This window comes from Cyprinodon variegatus, unplaced genomic scaffold (assembly GCF_000732505.1).
Source record: "Cyprinodon variegatus isolate N-32 unplaced genomic scaffold, C_variegatus-1.0 Scaffold111, whole genome shotgun sequence".
NCBI lineage: Eukaryota > Metazoa > Chordata > Actinopteri > Cyprinodontiformes > Cyprinodontidae > Cyprinodon > Cyprinodon variegatus.
The window spans coordinates 1,381,111-1,400,192 of NW_015150564.1; the positions used below are offsets into that span (position 1 = coordinate 1,381,111).

Consider the following 19,082-nt stretch of genomic DNA (forward strand, 5'->3'; position numbering starts at 1 on the left):
GATGAAATCAGATGATCGACACCAAAATTTTGACCATTGGTCCAGTCTCGGCTATTTGGCTCATGCAGAATCCCCCCCTGGCTGCTTCAGAATGGCTTGCATAGTGCATGTCCGATAATGTCCTTAAAACAACCTTAAACGTTCTTTTTTTAAAATATGCTACTCACCGAGTCGTCAACGCTGTTCAATGACGTTCAAAAACAAGTTTCGTAAAGAAAAAACGTTCCTGTAGTGTTTTATTTAGCATTTTGTAATTTTGGTGTCGATCATTCAATTTCATCCTGGACACTACAGAAAAGGGGCTAAAAGTGTTAAAAACCGGAATTTTCCTTTAAGGACCCCACTGGCAAGAGGTTACACTGACCCCTAGAGTCTACCAATATATCGTGTACAGCAGGGAAAAGGCTAAGTATAAAAAGTTGCCAACATTTTGTCTGCAAAGTTCTGTAGTTTGTATTCTGTAATTTATTTTTTAGTTTTCTATGCAAAATCTTAATATTTCAACAATAAACCACCCTTAAATTAAGTGATTTTGTAGAATACCTATAAGCAGAGTATTTTGACATTAAACAACCATAAGAATAAGAATATTTTCAAATGTGTTTGTCATCCAAGTGTTTTAGAAGAAAATGTTATTTTAAAGTAAAAAAAAAAAAACCTTTGACTCATGCCTCACAATGTGTGAGATCACATTTTACAGAAAAACTAACCCTGACATGGAGGAGGGAAAGTGTCTTTTTTTTTTCAAACAATGTGGCGAAATTGGAACTCACAGCATAATGATTCATGAATTAATTTCCCTCTTTTTCCTTCCTGGTGCTGTCTTCTGTTCAGTTTCCTCTGAGAAAAATAAAATATGCTATTTTGTCAATCTAAAGAGAGCAATGACATAGAGTCAGACAGCATTTTTTCACACCCAGCAGTGAAAGTAGGGGGAGACCAATTTAAAACTACTCATGTTAAAAGCTTTTTTATAAATCACAAATGAGGGCAATTATGGTCTTGGTGCAAACACTCTGATTAATAGATACCCTGTTTCTTAGTCACAACAAAACTGTGTGCATATTTGATCCTGTGTGGGTGTTTAGTAAGTGGATAAATACATGTTAAGCTCCAAATATTAGAATGTTGGAAAAAAATTCTGTGACTCATTTTAAAAGGAGTTGCTTATATGCTATATAGACTAAATATAAATACAGCCAAATAATTCAAGTATTTAAGGTCCCGCAGTTTTGATGATTAGTGAAAAATCATTGTCTTAAAAAACACATAAGATCTATGAAAAAGGATATTATTTTTTATTCATAAATTCCATATTATGGCATACCCAGTTGTTTGGAAGACTAATGACTTGTCAGGTTTTCAAAAGACAGTCATTAACATCCTCTGTTTGACAGGTAAATCACAAAAGGTCATTGTTAAAGTAGCTGGCTTTTTACCAGGTACTGTATCAAAGCGTATTAGTGGAAAGATTGAAAGAAAATATTTGATAGGAAAAAGTACCAAGATAAGATAAAATGCACCAAAAGCCCACAGTGACACAAAGGCCAAATTTGTTAGTAATTAGCCAATTTTGCTTTCATATGGTGTTTTCAATTATACTTGATGCAGTTTGTTTTCTACTGAATATCCAAAATGCTGCAAGATAATTTATGAGTTGTGGAGGCTATTACAAGGATTTTTTTAACCAAGTCTGGTTTGATAGATTATAAGCGTTAACAACCTACCTTAAAAAAAAAAAAAATATATATATATATATATTTATATAATATTTAAAAACTTGTATTTTCTTGTTTTAAAATAAGATTCCCAACAACAATATAGGGAATAAAGCTTAAAGGCAAAGTTGGACTTTTTGCAGTGAGGCTTCTGCTGAAATTCAGTTAAATTCAGTTTTTTTACATAGCGCAGATTTACAACACATGTAATCTCAGGGCAGTTTACAGAGACAATTCAACCGCATCACAGTCAGATTGCTTCAAAGCTTTCTAGGAACCACTAGTAAAGATTGAGATCAAAGTGCTCTTTTAGGAACATAAGGAACAATCTGAGCTCTGTTATAAGATGGAGGTTGGCCATTTAATGGTTTATATCTAAGAAGGAGGATTATGAATTCTATTCTGGATTTAACAGGAAACCATGAAGAGAAGCTATAAGAGAGGTACAATGTCTCTTTTTAATTTTCAAAAGAATTCTGGTTGCGGCATTTTGGAACAGCTGAAGGCTTTTAACCACAGTTTGTGGACTTCCTTATAGTAAAGAATTATAATAGTCCAGCCTTGAAGTAACAAACGCATGGACTACTGTAGTTTCTCAGCATCAGCCCTGGGCAGGATATTTCTAATTTTTGCAATACTCTGCAGATAAAATAAGGAAATTCCAGAAACCTCTTTGATATGGGATAGGTCCCGATAGAAAATAACACCAAGTTTTTTTACTTTATTATCTGAGATCAATTTGATCCCATCCAAATGAAGTGACTGACTAATCAGCTTCTTTTTCAAAGACTCTGGTCCAAAGACTATTACTTTTGTTTTGTCTGCATTCAGGAGCAGAAACTTAAGAGTTTTTATGTCTACTAGACATCCCTGTAGTCTGTAATAGGTTTGCTTTATCTGGATTTATACACAGATATAGCTGAGTATCATCAGCATAACAGTGGAAATGAATTCCATGCTGTCTAATAACTCTACCGATTGGGAGCATATACAGTAGTAGCTAATCAAAATGTCCACACTTTCCTTAATGGGCCCTTGGCTGGTCCTTGGCTTGTCTTGGCTGGTCCTCGGCTGGTCCCATACAATTCCTTTTTAAACATCAATTATTGTACTAAAATGTTCTTTCTGTCAGGATTTGTGACGATTAAGATCTAAAGAAAAGTGTCTTCTCCTGGTCAGACCCTGTAATTCAGTAAAAGGGTGTAGTCAAAGTAAAAAAATATGCACGCCCAGGAAAAGGAGGGGCTCACTCCAGGGGCTGGAAGTTGGTTGGGATTTTGCTGGGAGTAGCAGGGAAGTTGGCTGCCATTCGGCTGGCTTTTGACTGGGAAGGACCATTTTTAATGGATGCTACTGTGTGTAGTAAAGAGAAAAGGTCCTGGCACTGATCCCTGTAGTACTCTACAGGTAATGGTGAGGCATGAGATTTATCATCAACATTAACACATTGTAATCGGTTAGATGAATATGATTTAAACCACCCTACTGCTGGTTTACACAGAAAGACTAACTGGTAGTCTGGAGGCCATATTTTCTCACTTGAAACCCACTGGAAATGTACTCCTTCAGTACACCCATTTATTTAGCTGAACAACATCTATATATGAGCAGTGACTCACCAGTCGCTCTAAGCCTACCGCTCCAGTTTCAACATCAGGTTGTTGTTTGCACAGGCATTAGAAGTGGTTCAGTCCTTAGGTTTTCAGGTTTCTCTGCCATTTGAAAGTTATCCCTACTCATGATCAGCTGAACAGAGAGAATTATTCAGCCAGCATATGTTGCATTGTAACATTTCTTTTCTCTCTTTTTTAACTCAAATTTACAAAGTCATCCAAGCTGAGGCTCAAAAACAATGACTATTTCTTCCTTTATCAGGTGACAAAGTGGGACAGCTTTAGGTTTGAATCTGCTCCCAACTTTCACCCCACCCACCCCGTCTCTTTATTACTGTGATTTCTGCCTTCCTGCCTGGGGACTCAGAGCTTAGCCGCTGATGACTTATTCTGTCTCCCTGAGGATCCACGTTATGAGACTAAGGGAGGGTTAGTGAAATAGCCATTCCCAAAGCCCAGATTGACAGCACATTATTAGAAAAAGGTGACAGACACACATACTTACACAGGTACTCATCCGGACCTTCTTACAGCACATGCACAAAGCCTCATAACCACACAAGAGGCGTGCTCGCAAACTCCTTTGGCCCTGCTAGTGATGAAAAACAGTCCCAGTATAAAGCGCATTATTATACTTTGTCTTGGAGGGGGAAAAATCCATAATGTAATAACGCTCTGAAAAATCTATAGGAATGCAAGGTTTCCCTGCTGAATAGAGAAGAAAACACACAAAGCCAACAGAAAAATGCACCTTGTGCTGTGTTGTAATCTCTGACAGTCTCTTGCTGTTTGCGCTTAAACTGGGTGAACATATGGCATCTCCGCTGAGGCAAATTTGTCAAAGATGAAAATGCAATTAAGATTTAATTTCTTCTTACTATGCCCATCATGTCGTCTGACGGGATAAGGAGGTCAATGAATCATCATCTGGAAGGGGGTGTGGCGTTGGGGGTGTTAATGTGTCGCCTCATAATGGGGCTGTGTTTGGAGGACAGAGGAATAAACGGGGATTTAAAGAGTGACAGGGAAGAAACAGATAGAAAAGATGGAAGGCGGTGAGGCGGGCATCACTCTCTGTCACAGCTAACTCGGCCTGCTGGGGTGGGGAGCTCTGTCCCCGTCTCTTTCCCTTTACTCTGGCTATATTGCTTGCCCACTCAGCGCACGCCCACCCTCCTCTCATCCTTGCTCATTCTCGCTTCCTTCCTCTTGAGAGACAGAAGGAGAGGGATCAGTAGTAAAATTAACCATGGCAGTTCATTTTACTGTACCACAGAAGGAAACTGAGGTAAACAGAAGCTGGCATTGGGTGAAGGAGTAACGGTTCTCAAAATCATTATTTTTGAGTGTAAAGTTTATCTTGGTCATACACCATGAAAATAAGAAAAGATGGCAGAAATGTAAAGTTAAAGACAACAAAGTTCAGTAAAATTTTTATTATTGGACTTGAACTTAGTGGGGTTTGAAACCTATTATCCATCCATCCATGCATACATCCAACCAACCGTCCATCCATCATCCATGCATCCATCCATCATCTATGCATCCATCCATCCATCCATGCATCCATCCATTCATCCATCCATTTACCCATCTATCCATGCATCCATTCATCCATCCATCCATCCATCTTCCATCCATCCATCCATTAGTTCATCCATCGATCCATCTAACCAACCATGCATCCATCCATTCACCCATCCATCCACCCATTCATACATTTATGCATCATCCATGCATCCATCCATTCATCCATCCATCCATCTTCCATTCATCGATTCATTAATTCATCCATCGATCCATCTAACCAACCATGCATCCATCCATCCACCCATTCATCCATTTATGCATCATCCATGCATCCATCCATCCATCCATGCATCCATCCATCCATTCACCTATCCATCCATGCATCCATCTATCCATCATCCATCCATCCATCCATCCATCCATCCATCCATCCATCCATCCATCCATCCATCCATCCATCCATCCATCCATCCTTCCATACATTCACTCATCCATCCATGCATCTATCCATCCATCCATGCATCCATCCATCCATCCATGAATATATTCATCCATCCATCCCTTCATCCACCAATGCATCCATCCATTTGCCTATCGTCCATGCATCCATCCATCAATCCATCTCTCCATCCATGTATCCATTTTTCATCCATCCATCAATGCATCCATCATTCATGAATCCATTTATTCCTCCAATCATTCCATCCATGCATACGTCCATCCATTCATGCATCCATTAATCCATCCATCCATGCATCCATCTATTGATCCACCCATTCACCGATGCATCCATCAGTCCATGCATCCATTCATCTATCCATCCATCGATTTGGAACTCATACAGTACTTAAATGTATATTTGAAATGGTTCCATCGTATTCATCAGTAAAGAAATTGTTGGACAAAAGATTCATATTTCAAAATAAATGCAGTGTAGCAAATCAGCACATTTAAACTATTGCTATTAAAGTTCACTTTTAGAACATGAAATGTACTTCATCATTACCTTTCATTTATTCAGATTAGCAATATATTCAGCAGTGTAAGCAATACCATACACTTAAATAGTTCTTAACAAGGTCGTACCATGGCTTCATGATTTTCAGCACGTCTTTAAAACCAACAGTTTGGCTAATTAAGAATGGTTGGATATCTGTTGTTCTAAAGAAGCATATTAAGGCCCTGGTTTGGTTAAAAAAAAACATTTTTATTACCTATGCATATTAAGTTACAATTAAGTGATGCGCAAAGAATGAAAAATAGTCCTCCCTGTTCTCAGCAGAAAGCCACATCTGCCTATCTAGAAGCCTGTCACTGCTTAAACTCTGGTTCAACCTTTTATGTTACAATACTAAACGTATTGGCAACTACTGAAAAGGTTCTGCACAAACACATATACTGCTACACCCCAACAAAACATCTATTTATTATTTACATCTATGATCAGTCATCCTTCACATATAAATAAAAAGTAAGTTTCCATAAGAGGGATGGCAGAAGCCGTTAAATGCTGTGACCTCTCTTAACCTGTAATCTCAGATAAAGAGAGCATGACCTTCCTGCATAATCACAGCTCTGTAAGCATTCAGTCTTTGAATTATATTATTTATGAAATCACTTACTAATTTTACCTCCAGACATATGCAATCATTGCCCTTACATATTGGGTGAATATTTGAGTTTTACATACATGCTTTAGGCTTAGGAGGAAAAACCAAAGTAGAGCATATAAGGCTATGTTAAGACTATCAGAAAGCAACAAAATTACAGTTTTACTCAATTCCTGCACAGCAAATCTGAGCATTAAGCCCTTGTGTGTCTGCATCCTGACTAAACGAGTAGATTACCTTGTCAGAGTAGGATTAAGAGACACTTGTTCTTATGTAGCCTCATGCCAGCCTAACGTTTTATGGAGCTGCATTGATCAAAGCAGTAAGGGCCAGAAGCATGCTATGGGTTTATCTTGAATATTTGAGTCCCAGCACACGTAAAAGCAGCCATATCAGACATTCTCATCATCTTCTTGCTTTCCACAATAGTAAGATGAACAATATGAGGAGGAGTGTCGTCACGTTAATAGATGACAGACACAACAAACATAAAATATCGCACGGCTGACAAAGAGCCTTTTTGTCTTGGGAGAGCATGTTAATGAAAATCCGCCAGCCTTTAGAATCCGATTATCTTTTCTTTTGTCCGAACAGACATGTTGGTCTCATTGTTTGAAGGTAGAATTGCATTCATGTGATAGGATGACATAGGAACTGAAAATTCAAGCATAGAAAAAAATCTTTCATCATAGCATTATGTTTAGTAAGAACTTTTTGCACAAACACCAATGAAAGAAAAATCTGCCCTCAGAGTATTAATAATCTCTAATGCAATATTCATGTCAGTGAACATCCTAACGGAGGGATTATAAAAAAAACACTTGTGCAAGAATCTTTAGAAGGACAAATCTGTATATTTAAAACCCTTCCAAGAAAAATCTAATTTAAATAATAAATTATTATAGGATTGTGTCTGAATCAATGCATGTAATCATTTAATTTGATTTTTAAAAAATCTGTTTGAAAAGTTGAATTAGTATTTAGATGTTTGAATAATTTTTGTTTATTTAGAAAATTAATGAAATTCTAAATTCTACTATTCAACATTTTAGTCTCCTTTTAGAGGTAATCTTCACATGCACTGACAGGCATTTAAAATAACCAAAAAGGCTAAGAAATGTTTTGACTCTTCATGTTTTTTCTCCATGTTTCTCCAAAATCCACATGGATAAGAGTTTGTTTTAACTAAATTTATGTTTTTTTTAGAAGGTCATTTGGAGTGATATACAAAACTTTGTGGGTTTTGATTGGTCTCCAATCTCTGCATGCTAACTTAATTTCCCAAAACATCTTCTTTTTTATATATATATATATATATATATATATATATATATATATATATATATATATATATATATATATATATATATATATACATATTATGTAACAATAATCAAAGTACATGATATTATTTTTTTTTTACATAAGAGATAGATTATAGTTTTACAGAATTTTACAAATCTTGATTGAATTTTTTGAAAAATTATGTTTTATTCATTAGCTTTGATCAAAGATCATGTTTTAAAAAAAGCCTCTTTTTGATATCTGGTAATTTGAATGATGCATTTCTAGTTTAATTTGAGGGATGACCCTTTTTTGAACTAGCAGTAGTCTGCAGAAGTAGCAGTCTTTGCAAAAAAAAAAAAAAAACCTCCTGTACCAAAGTAAGCTGTTATGTAAAACTTACAGTTGCATTCAGTTGCAATAGGCATTCAAGTAGAGCCACACACACACATGCTGTGTATAATCCTTCACATACCTACATAGTGTATACTGTTGCTCTTCTCTTTCCCCATTATTTTAGTCTTCATTTCAACCCATTTCTGTTTCTCTGTAAAACTCTGTGAAACTTGTTTTGCATCCTGTCATTCTGCTCCTCCTTCTACTGCTTTTCCCCATTATCTTCCTTTTCCTCTGCCCATTCTGACACTTTTTTATTTCCAAGGCGCTTCCTCTTCAACCCCCCCTCCCCAACACCTCCAGCTACCCCAGAGAGCAAGCTTGTTTACACGTTCTTTTCTACGTCTCAGCTGTGTGTAGCTCTGACACTAATCTTTCTTTCAAATACTTTTTTTTTTCTCATTCTTTACATTTTTTTTCCTCCTCCTGTGTTGCACAAACCACCAACGTATACCTCTTCTCCTCCCTTAAATCTTAAGCCTTCTTTGTTCCGACTCAGCTCCCGGGCACTTTAAAGCTTGCCACCTTTAATTCGGATCTACACGGCGAGACGAAGCCGGCGAGCCAGGCGCTTCAGCAAGGCAAAGCCGTAATTTTGCTCCTGAGGAATTCAATCAGCTCGTTCGCTGCTGTGTGCTTCTGTTTTGGCAGCCATCTCTGCTGCTAACCAGTTAGCGATGCCTGTCACCATTACAGAGCTCTATATGGTCAAAAAGGTTCAGATGATGATGGATTGCTCCAAAATGATGGCAGCTAGGGGAAAGCAATTACTAACTTTGCCTGGGGAGGAAATTCACCAGATAAGCCCCCTTTTCCAGAGCAATCGAGCTGCGGCGCCAAAGCAAACAAGTGAAGGTCAGATAGGAATGAATACTGACAGAAACAATGTAATGACACCCACAGTCATACAGCCGCAATCCAACCTTCACGTCGACAGCCAAATGTTATTGACAGAAGAATGTGAAGGGTTTGACCAATAGGTCTGCTCATTCTGTGCACACACAGACACATCAGGAGTAAATTATCTCAAAAAGCCTATAGATAAAAAGGTGTCATATTCAAAAGTGGAGTTTTACTATAACCTGGATTCAGTGTGCTGAATAATAGCCACCATGCTTAGAGGTTTCTTATTGCTCTATGCAAACTGAGCTATGATGGAGTTCAGTCAACATCCTTGATGACTCAAGCTACAGTTCAATTTAATGCCACCATTTGGGTAATTCAGTTCAGTTCGCTTCAACTCACAACACATCTAATTTCTAGGCACCTTTAAGGAGTCAATTCATGATGGATTTAAGGGGATGTGCAGTACAAGTGTTTTGAATGTGAACAAAAAACTTCGGATCTCAGACTTAGACAATTTTTATTGTCATTCTGTATACACAGAGTATACAAAATGACATTGAAATGCACTCTGTCATATATCTATCTATATGTCAGTTTGGTCAACTTTTGCACTTTCAGGTGTAGTGGAGGATTTTTACCAATTTTTGAAAACACCCGTCCTCTCCACTTAAAAAAAAAAAGCACATGTACAACCCTGTACCCGCTCCCAAAAGGGAATGCCTATTAAACATGTGCAGATCATGCACAAGCCCATTTCTCCTTGTGCACGCTCTGTTTAAAAGTTGATGTTCGCATCGCTCATACAAACTTACTTTCCAAAAGAACATTTGCAATTTTTCCACTATGTCAGACACACATTGAAAATGGGGACGAGCACGTAGGACGGCCTTACATCACCAGAATGATAGACAATTAGGAGGACCACTTATTTTGATGATCCACGCAGAAAAATAACATCCTCCACTATACCTTTAACCCCCCAAAAATAAATAAAATAAAACAAATAAATAATATTGGTTTTTCTATCAAATTAAGCTCAATGGTCAGATTATTATTTTACAATAAGAAAACATTCAAGGAGAGTAAGTAGGGGATTACTCACTGTAACGTTAACAACCATGTTTTAGTACGTTCTGGAGCTGAGTTGTTAAATGATACTCATCAGGCTCTGAGGACTTTTATCTCTCTGGTTTGTGAGTTTAGGTGTATTTAAAAACTGTTTCCTCTCCAGATCTCTCTTTATGGGCTGCATGGGCTGATCCGGCACGGTTAGATGTTATATGAGAGAAATCACACAACCCTCAGAGATCATGTTTGCTGCACAGCAGCTTGCCGCCATGATCTCTTGTCAGCATGCAAAAAAAAAAAAAGAAATCAATGGAGCCTACCGTCAACATAAGCAGCTCCTAATGCTCTTCCTGTGCGATAGGACGGAATTAGATTGCTGCTGTGGTCCATAATGGCATGGCCGGGCAGGTGAAGAGGATTGAAATTGACGGTGATTGAAAATTAATCGAATGACCCCGACATGGGATCCATGAATGCGCTCGTGCCCCGCAGGTTGTTCATAAAGCAGTGGATAATTGCACTGACAGGCCACTGGTGCTCCAGAGTGTGACCTGGAAGGAAAGGTTAAACTTCACTCAGCGACAACCTGACAGATGAAAAGACAATTTGACCAACACCTGTTTGTAAAGCAGATGATTTATGCTAAATGTTCATGGAGAATATAGGAAAAGTGTGACAACACACTTAATTACATCAAGTAACAGGTTAGCACTTCTGTGAACTGTGCAACATACATGTTAAAGCATTAAGTCATCCTTATCTGTATACTGCAGTAATGTTTGGGACTACATTGTGCATTTTTTAACAGTAAGCTGTATTTTTGTTCAGCTGTTAGAAAAGCAGCAAATTATGAATCTTTCTCTGCAGAAACACTGTTATGGGGAACATCTCTGCTCAAACTGTGAACCTAATGTGTTTGTTATTGCACACTAATGAAAGTGTGCAGTACAATAACCAGAGAGGGTCTTGTTTTTATTTTTTTGTCTTCTGCTGTATGCTCCTCTACTTAATGTAGTCAGTCCCCCGCTAGCCTTCCAAACTAGATATAGATAGCTACATGTGTTATTGCTTCATCAGATGCTTAACAAGACCCGTCTAAGTACTGCTACAGAATGTTTCTCTTTCATATTTATTTATTTGGTTTAATGAAGTGTCATGGCAAAAATAATGGTTACCAGAATGTAGACAAAGATAAAAGATAATCAGATTTTAAAAAGACCTGAAATGCTAAGTAATTAAAGTAAGCATGGAAATATGTGATATCTCCCCTGCAAGTTGGGAAGGTCCAACACACACATGACAAACAATCATGCACACACATGCAGAACAATCAGAGTAATCTAACAGCCATGTTTTTTGACTGGAGGAAAGCCCATATACACTGAGAGAACAATTCAGTGTACTGGGAGAACATGCAGACTCCATTAAGAACAACTTCAGGTCAGAATTCAATATCAGGGCTCTGCTACCAACTGTGATACCATGCTGCATGTCTGCTGTATAAAATAAATGTGTTATGTTAAAGCAAACAAACTTGGATCTTCAATTAAGATTTAATATAATAGATACTCTTTATTATTTTACATTTCCTCTGCAAATTATTAGCTATTGGTATGGGCAAACCAGAGTTTATATGTCCTTCAAATGTTCAAACTCAAAGCATTAGCATTGCCTAAAGAGGTGGGTATTGCGTATGTCCCTGACACAACATCGAATGCAAATTAGATGTTGTATTTAGGTATTTAATGCAAAGTCTACAATTATTTTTCATGCATTTGTTTGAATCGGTCACATGAAATTCCTAAAGAGAGGCTTTGTTTGCATCATGCAGGTTGGAGATAAATATCAAATACTTATTCAGCAGCAGCCATTCAAAATGACCCTACCCAGTCAAATGCCAGCCGAATGGCAACCCAATTCCCTCCAACTTCCAGCCACTGGAGTGACCCCCTCTTGCATAATATTTTACTCTGACTGCACCCTTTCACTGAATTACAGGGTCTGACCAGGAGATGATGCTTCTCTTTAGATCTTAATGTCCACAACTTATAATAAAAATAATATTTTAGTACAAAGATTGATGTTTAAAAAGGAATTGTAGGGGACCAGCCAAGGGTCCATCAAGGAAAGTGGGCAAATTTTGAATGGCTACTATTGTAATCTAAAATATACCAATATTTATACTGAAACATGTATTTTTTAAGCAAGAGGTGAGCTCAGAAATTATATGTATTGTTGATTAAATTGTTAGGAATTTAAAATACTGTATGTAATATATGATGCTATAAAAGAAAAAGTTCGAACAATAAATAACTTTAATTAAATTTGTGGAACTGATTTCCTGAAAAATATTGTATTATATGTATAATATTGTATTTTATGATATTATCATTATATCTAAAAAAAAAAACAAAAACAAAAACGTTAGAACTGTAAATTTACAGTCATATGTTTATATTACTGTTATTATATATTTATTAATTTTTATTAATTTTATTTTTTTTACTATTTTTCAAGGCTGCACTTTTAAATAAGATGAAATTGTCCAGAGCTGTTCCAAAACGACAATTTACTGATATTGTTTGAAAACAGGGTTGTTACTCCTCTCCACTGACACTGTCCTGTTATTCCGGTGTGTCACAGCACATGATTGCGATTATCCTTGTCCTGTCCTTCCTTTCCCCGGCTGAGCATCTGCCCACCCCCTTGAGGGTTTGAGATCCGTATGTCAGCGTGGCCACCTGCACTTCACAGCTCTCAGACAGTTCACATATTTGGCACCTAAACATAACTGGCAGGCACAGATCAAAGGAAGAAAGGCTGAATGACAGCAGCCGGATCAAAGTCCACGTACGCAAACACATGGGCACACTCATGAAATCCCTGTGGTTCCCCCTCGAGAACTTGGAGATATTTGGTGATGGCTTCATCACATGAAAACAGGCCACTCTAAAAATCGCACACACATGCCTCCGCTGCATTAGTTGCAATGGCACAAGGATGAAATGGGAGATCCGAGTTGCAGAGTAGAGGGGTTTCTCTTTGTGTTTCATCTCATCTTCTCCACCTCAAAAGAAACATCCAAGCATGTTTCCAGTTACCCAGCATGCCTTCCTACCCACAGAGGGAAGGTTGTTTGTTTTTGGTGGGCATGCTGCCTCATTGAGGGAAGGAGGGAAGGGACAGCATGGCGAATGTTAGGCAGGGCTTCTTTCCAAAGCGGATGATTACAAAAACTCTAGCAGGTGTTGATGTCCTGACTGCAAATTCCCCTGTAGACCAGGGCTGACCAAAAACGGAATATGCACAGCCAGCATGTTTACAAGCCTTTGTAAAATTTAAAGGGAGAGAATGGTCAATGCCTGTGATTAAAATTCATGCCACAGCAACTGTGAACAAGTGTGTTTACAGTGCTAATTAAAAAAGAGCAAATCAAGAAGTCAGCAGTTGATTCAGATTCGTGAAATGATTGGAGTTGCAAATGCGTGAATGTCTTCAGTCTCCTTAGATCTATATCCAGCCAAGGTTCTGTTATGGGAGAGGTCTGGTCACCATGGGGATGAGAAAGACTGCATTATCTGCTCAGTAGCTGGCTGGCTCAAGGGATTGCTCAAAGGAGGGATGGAAAGGCAGGCAACTGGACAAGACATGTCCTTTTTTTCATGTAAAAGCTTGACTTTGGTATTTATGACACTATATGATACTGGGCCTTTAAATCTTTTAATACCCGTTTGAACTAAATTACATCTGATTACGATGTAACTGCAAACTTCCAAAATTTTTCATTTAGATTTTTCGTTATTTCCACACACTGTAATGCATAAGTGGTTAAGTGAAATAAAAATATTATATCTATATAAATATATAGTCAGTCCCCTGTCAGTAGAATATAAATATCTATTCATTCTAACTTACCCGAAAACACTTAATTAAAAATGTGTGCACATAATTATCTTGAAAAGGTGGCCAATTTTTACACAGAGTATTCTGAAAATATGCAATGTCCTGAAGAGTCCCTATGGAAACAAATAAAAAGAAATTGCAAATTAGGGGGAGTGTTGGCCTAGTGGGTTAGAGCTGTGGCTTGCGCTCTGAGAAGGTTGCGAGTACCCGGCTGAGCCCCACAGCCTCCACTCTGGGTCACTGCGCAAAACCCTTAACCCCATACTGCTCCCCGAGCGCCACGCAATGACAGCCCTCTGCTCCCCAAGGGGATGGGTTAAATGCAGAGAGTGAATTTCTCCATTGTGGGACAATAAAGGGATTTACATTTACAAATCACTCTGAAACTTTTCTAGTAGGTGAAACATGGTGGTGACAGCATCATGCTGTGGGGGTGATTTTATAAAGAGATTTATGAAAGCAGGTTTAGTTTTCATGTGAAGATGGATAGAGTTTTCTAGAAACGGCAAAAAGCTAGAAATCCACATAACACTGAGCCTAAACACACAGCAGCAAGAAAAGTTTAGGAACCACCACTGTAGACCATTTAAAATGTCCCAGTTCAGAGTCACACCAGATTTGAATCTATGGCAAGGCTTAAAAATGAGTTACCACATCGTTCTCCTTTCAATCTGACTGAGCTTTACCCCTTTTTTTAAAAGAAAACAGTCTCTGGATGTTGCAGCTGTAATCTAAGCATTAGAAGCTTCCAGAAAGTGTTGAGTGAGTTTGCAAAACTTGTATTTCATTTCAGAAACACACCAGCAGCCGGTAAAACATTTCTTTTTCAGCCAGACTGGGATTGGTGAGAGCTGGTGCAGAATACATTTTTCAGGTTGGGCGAGGAGAACATAAGCTTATCAGACAGATTCTAAACTTTTGAAGATATTCTATATGTCACCTCAGGTAAAAGCGGTTAATCATATTGTACAATTTATAGGCTAATGAATATTTTAAGCTTTGTATCTTGAGTTAAGGAAATATATTTCTAATACTGCCTTTAAGTCAATTTTATATTGTCCTTTAAGTTGTTTTTTTCTCTTCTTCTGTTGCAGGTGTTCCTAATAACATTGGTCCAGTTAGTAAGTAGACAGCATCAGAATATTACTTTTTTTTACTAAACAAAAGCCGTATAATAATGCTTGATGCTTTGCTTTGCTTGCTGTTTCGCCCTTCATCTAACATCCTCAACTGTGGTGCCAAGTGTTCATTTCTGATTCAAATCTTCCTGCAAAAATTTCTCAACAACTATTGACTTACATTTCTCATGGCGGGGGGTTGGCGTGAGGTGGTAAGACATAGCTGGAGGCTATATTGTCATGATGCGGGCATATTAATTTACCTCATTCAAACTCTACCAGAAAGCACTTGCCTGGCTTTGCATGCCCAATGTCATTTGTTTTTCCCCTCTCCCGTTCTCTCACATGCATTATAAATAAATGGCATCTAGACTTTATTAAAGTGCCAAGACCTCTCTGGCAGTATAATGTCAGGGGGGGTCATTTTAATATAAGCCTCAAACGCCTTGGCTGGTATTATCTTCGTCAAGCAGTAGCCCCTGAGGAGGGTGGAGCAAGAAAAGAGGTGCCATGTCTCAAGTTACCGCTGCCTGGAAGGCGGCGTGATGCAGGGAACCGTATGAATGTATTGAACAAGTCAAAGTGCATCCACAACCGGGCTCAATTCTCCTTAATCTTCTTTATTCCATCCTTCTTAGAGTATTCTCTATTCCCAGATTTATTACTAAATTGATTCCTTGCTGGTATGGACTGGCTGATTTAAGATGCATGTCCAATTTCTCTGAACAGATGCTAGATTGTGTTAACTTTTGCTTGTAATTGAATAGATTTTAAAACTTTTTTTGGCTGTTATATAAAGTGATAATACCTTAAAGTAAATTTAGTCTAAAACACTGTGTCAAATCATTCTGGGTTCCTCAAAAAGTGTTGCTATAATTAGTAAAGAACTTCAGAAAGCCTTAAAATAAATCTTTTATCACACTGACTGAATTTTCCAAACATTATACAAATATGATTGTGAAAATTCTCAGTCATCCATGTCATAGTCATTCCATCAGAGTTAATCAAAAACAAACCACTTGGCTTTGCTTTCCAAGTTTGAAGACGTTTCCAAGACGGGTGGACCTGTTTTTTTTCTAAGGCAAAGCAAGGTTTTTGTTTGGGCCACTACAGCCTTTGATCATAATCTTCTAATTTGCTAATGCCCCAATAAAAAAATTAAAGAAGAAATTATATGTTATATTAACTATCATCACTACCTGTAATTTGTTTAGACAGTAAATCAAATTTGCTGTTATGACTAGAAATGTATCACGATAACGATAAACAATATGATAAATCCCACCCTTAGCGCAGAGCTCCGCCAAGTAGCTAATTTCCCCCAATATTATAGTGACTTCCATCTAAAGTTCATACCTGTAATCACAGAATCTTTTTAAAAAATTGCCTAATCCACATGGTGTTCTGGATCATCACTATAATCTTTTCAGTAAAATAATTACATAACGCTTTTAGTCACTTTAAAAACCCAGAGACAAACCAGTGCTGATGAAAACATAATCTCCTTGGAGGAGTTTGATGAGTTGGGATAACCTGGCATTCTAGTAAAGCATTGATCGTCTTTGGTAAAGAAATTTCTACAAGAAAATAGCCACTAGCCTAAACCTGCCCATATCTACAATCAGTGGATTAAGCATTATTAAAAAAGGACCCTCAGGGCTAAATTATGAAACATGTTTATGCTGCAATGAAATACTTAAGGAGGATGATAAAGGATGGAGAAATGTTTTTCAAAACTACCATAAAATCAACCTAATAAAAGATGAATTTAAAGGCTTTTTAGACATCTTTACCAGAAATGCTGATGAATTATTATGGTGGTTTAATAATTGCCAGGTAAACAACCTCAGGTTTTCTAAAGTGTGCAGTAATCTTGTTTGACATTATATCCAAGCTAAGATGAGCATTTGGACAGTTTTTTTTAAAACATGTTTGTTTCAGAGAAACAAAAAACAGTCTGTTTTTTGTTTTTAAATCAGACACATGCAAGACCAGAACGTTACTTTAAAATGTAATTCTTTTAGACGAGTCAGAAATGAACACACAGCCCGCTTCCAGTCTAAAAATCCTACACTGCTTGACTCCGCCATCACATCTGTAGAAGTTAGGCCTCTTTTCTGTGCATGGCAGGACTAGAGTTTGACAAGTGGGTGCGTATGTATGTGTGCGTCTGCATGCTCTTCATACATACATGCTTGCACATGTACATCTCGTGTGTCATCCAAAATACCAGGCCACACCATGTCCAACAGTTGTCGTCAAATCCTTTACATGAAGAGTGTCCAACTTGATCAGTGTGTGTTTCTTTGGGGGCTTTTGGGGTGATATGTGTGTGCTTGAAGGGTGGGGTGATGTAGATTGGACACAAACCCAAAGTCTTCACTTCTCATCCGGAAGATTGGCCCCCTGGGGGGAGAATTAGGATTTCTCATGACTAGCTGTCTCGCCGCAGCAGCCCCCCCGCAGAACGATGCTAACAGTAAAATCTAAACATGCTGACCGCCTTTCTTTTCTAAAAGACGCTGAAGAGGATGCAGCTGTTTTCAGCTCAAACAAATATCAAGTTTATGTCGGCATCATTAAAAAAGCAGCAGGAGGGGAGGGAAAAGGTTATGACGTCCTTGAGGTTGTTGAAAGGACCCGAGGCGGAGAGTGTGTTTGGGGAAAAAATGGAGCAATGCTCTTTTCATGTTGTTGTTGGTTGAAGGTAATTGAATTCCTTATTGACTTTTCTCAATTCTATTTCAAGTTTATTAAGCCGGGCAGAATTGCCTAATGCGGACCATTAAAGTGAAATTAATATTTTAAAAACAATCCTGGCCCTGCTAGATTGCATTTCATTATGAGTATGGCATTGATTAAAATCCGTCACCACTCATTTAACTCGCCTTACCTGCATATTCTCCATAGCCAAATAATTAATGGGACCTAGATGTGTGTTAAAAATCAGTCAAATGCAAACATGAAATTAGCTGCCTTTATCAAATATATCTCACGGATCTGGCCGAGGCGCTCAGCCTCTGTGAATGTATTTTTGTTCCTCCTCATCCCGGCAAGTCTAAGGACGCAGCTTTGCTGAGAAGTGTTCATCATAGCGACCAAAGGAAACAAATACAGATAATAGGGAAAACAAACAGGGCACTTTTCCTTTTGTAAGACATAAGACCTTAGTTTGAGTGGTGATGAGCCGTGCCCTGCTTCTTAAGCTCTTTATTTGTTAATCTGTCATTTCAAAGAGCCTCGCATCCAGGCAACTTACATGACTTAAAACCCCAGGAGATGTTGCATTTGGCAGTGTTACCAGGCTCTCTATTAAGGATGGCTTCAGTATATATATTTTTTTTAAGAAAAAATAAGAAAATCAAGGGATTCAAACACTGTAATCTACAGTATAGGCTTTTAACGAGGCGGTTTGAGAATAAATGACTTTTTTTTCTTGGCTAAACATGACTGTAGAGGTGCACCAAGGTCAAAGCTAAAGTCCTGTACACTGAAAGTGATACAGTATGAAACCATGACAGAGCTTTACGGAAATATTTATAGCCTTTGAACTTTTTCATATTTTAGCATGTCATGACTACAAAAGTCAATATTTGGGTGGGGGTTGTTGCAGACCGACACCATTATTCTCTGTTAATATTATGTCACTAAATTAAACGCAGCATAACTAACTGCCTTTGGAAATTTAGCATCTGCTTTTAATTGTAATAGCCAGCTGTTATGTGGTGTTTTCAAAGGTTTACTAGAGAGAATGAGTGAACAAACAGGATCATGCAGATCAATGTGCACAACTGACAGCTCAGAGTTTGGGGTGTAGAAACATTTAAAGTAAGTTTATTAATGTTTTGGCCAACATCCAGAACACTTAAGTGTCGAATACTAAAACTGCACATCATCCTCCACACAGAATCTCCACTGTAAAGCACGGTGATGGCAGTCCCCATCTGTGGGGATAGTTGTTTTTCGACAGGGAGTAAAGGTGACAGTAATATTTTT

General features: G+C 37.9%; 1 protein-coding gene across 7 annotated transcripts in view; it reads left to right on the forward strand.

Annotated features, from left to right (window-relative positions):
- ntng1 (netrin G1) overlaps window positions 1-19,082 on the forward strand; it is a 168,173-nt gene that overhangs the window by 120,689 nt on the left and 28,402 nt on the right. For all 7 annotated transcript variants that reach the window (XM_015374994.1, XM_015374996.1, XM_015374999.1 and 4 more), the window contains exon 5: window positions 15,063-15,089. In XM_015374994.1, coding sequence (XP_015230480.1) covers window positions 15,063-15,089 — 27 coding nt within the window. The remainder of the gene's footprint in view (window positions 1-15,062; window positions 15,090-19,082) is intronic.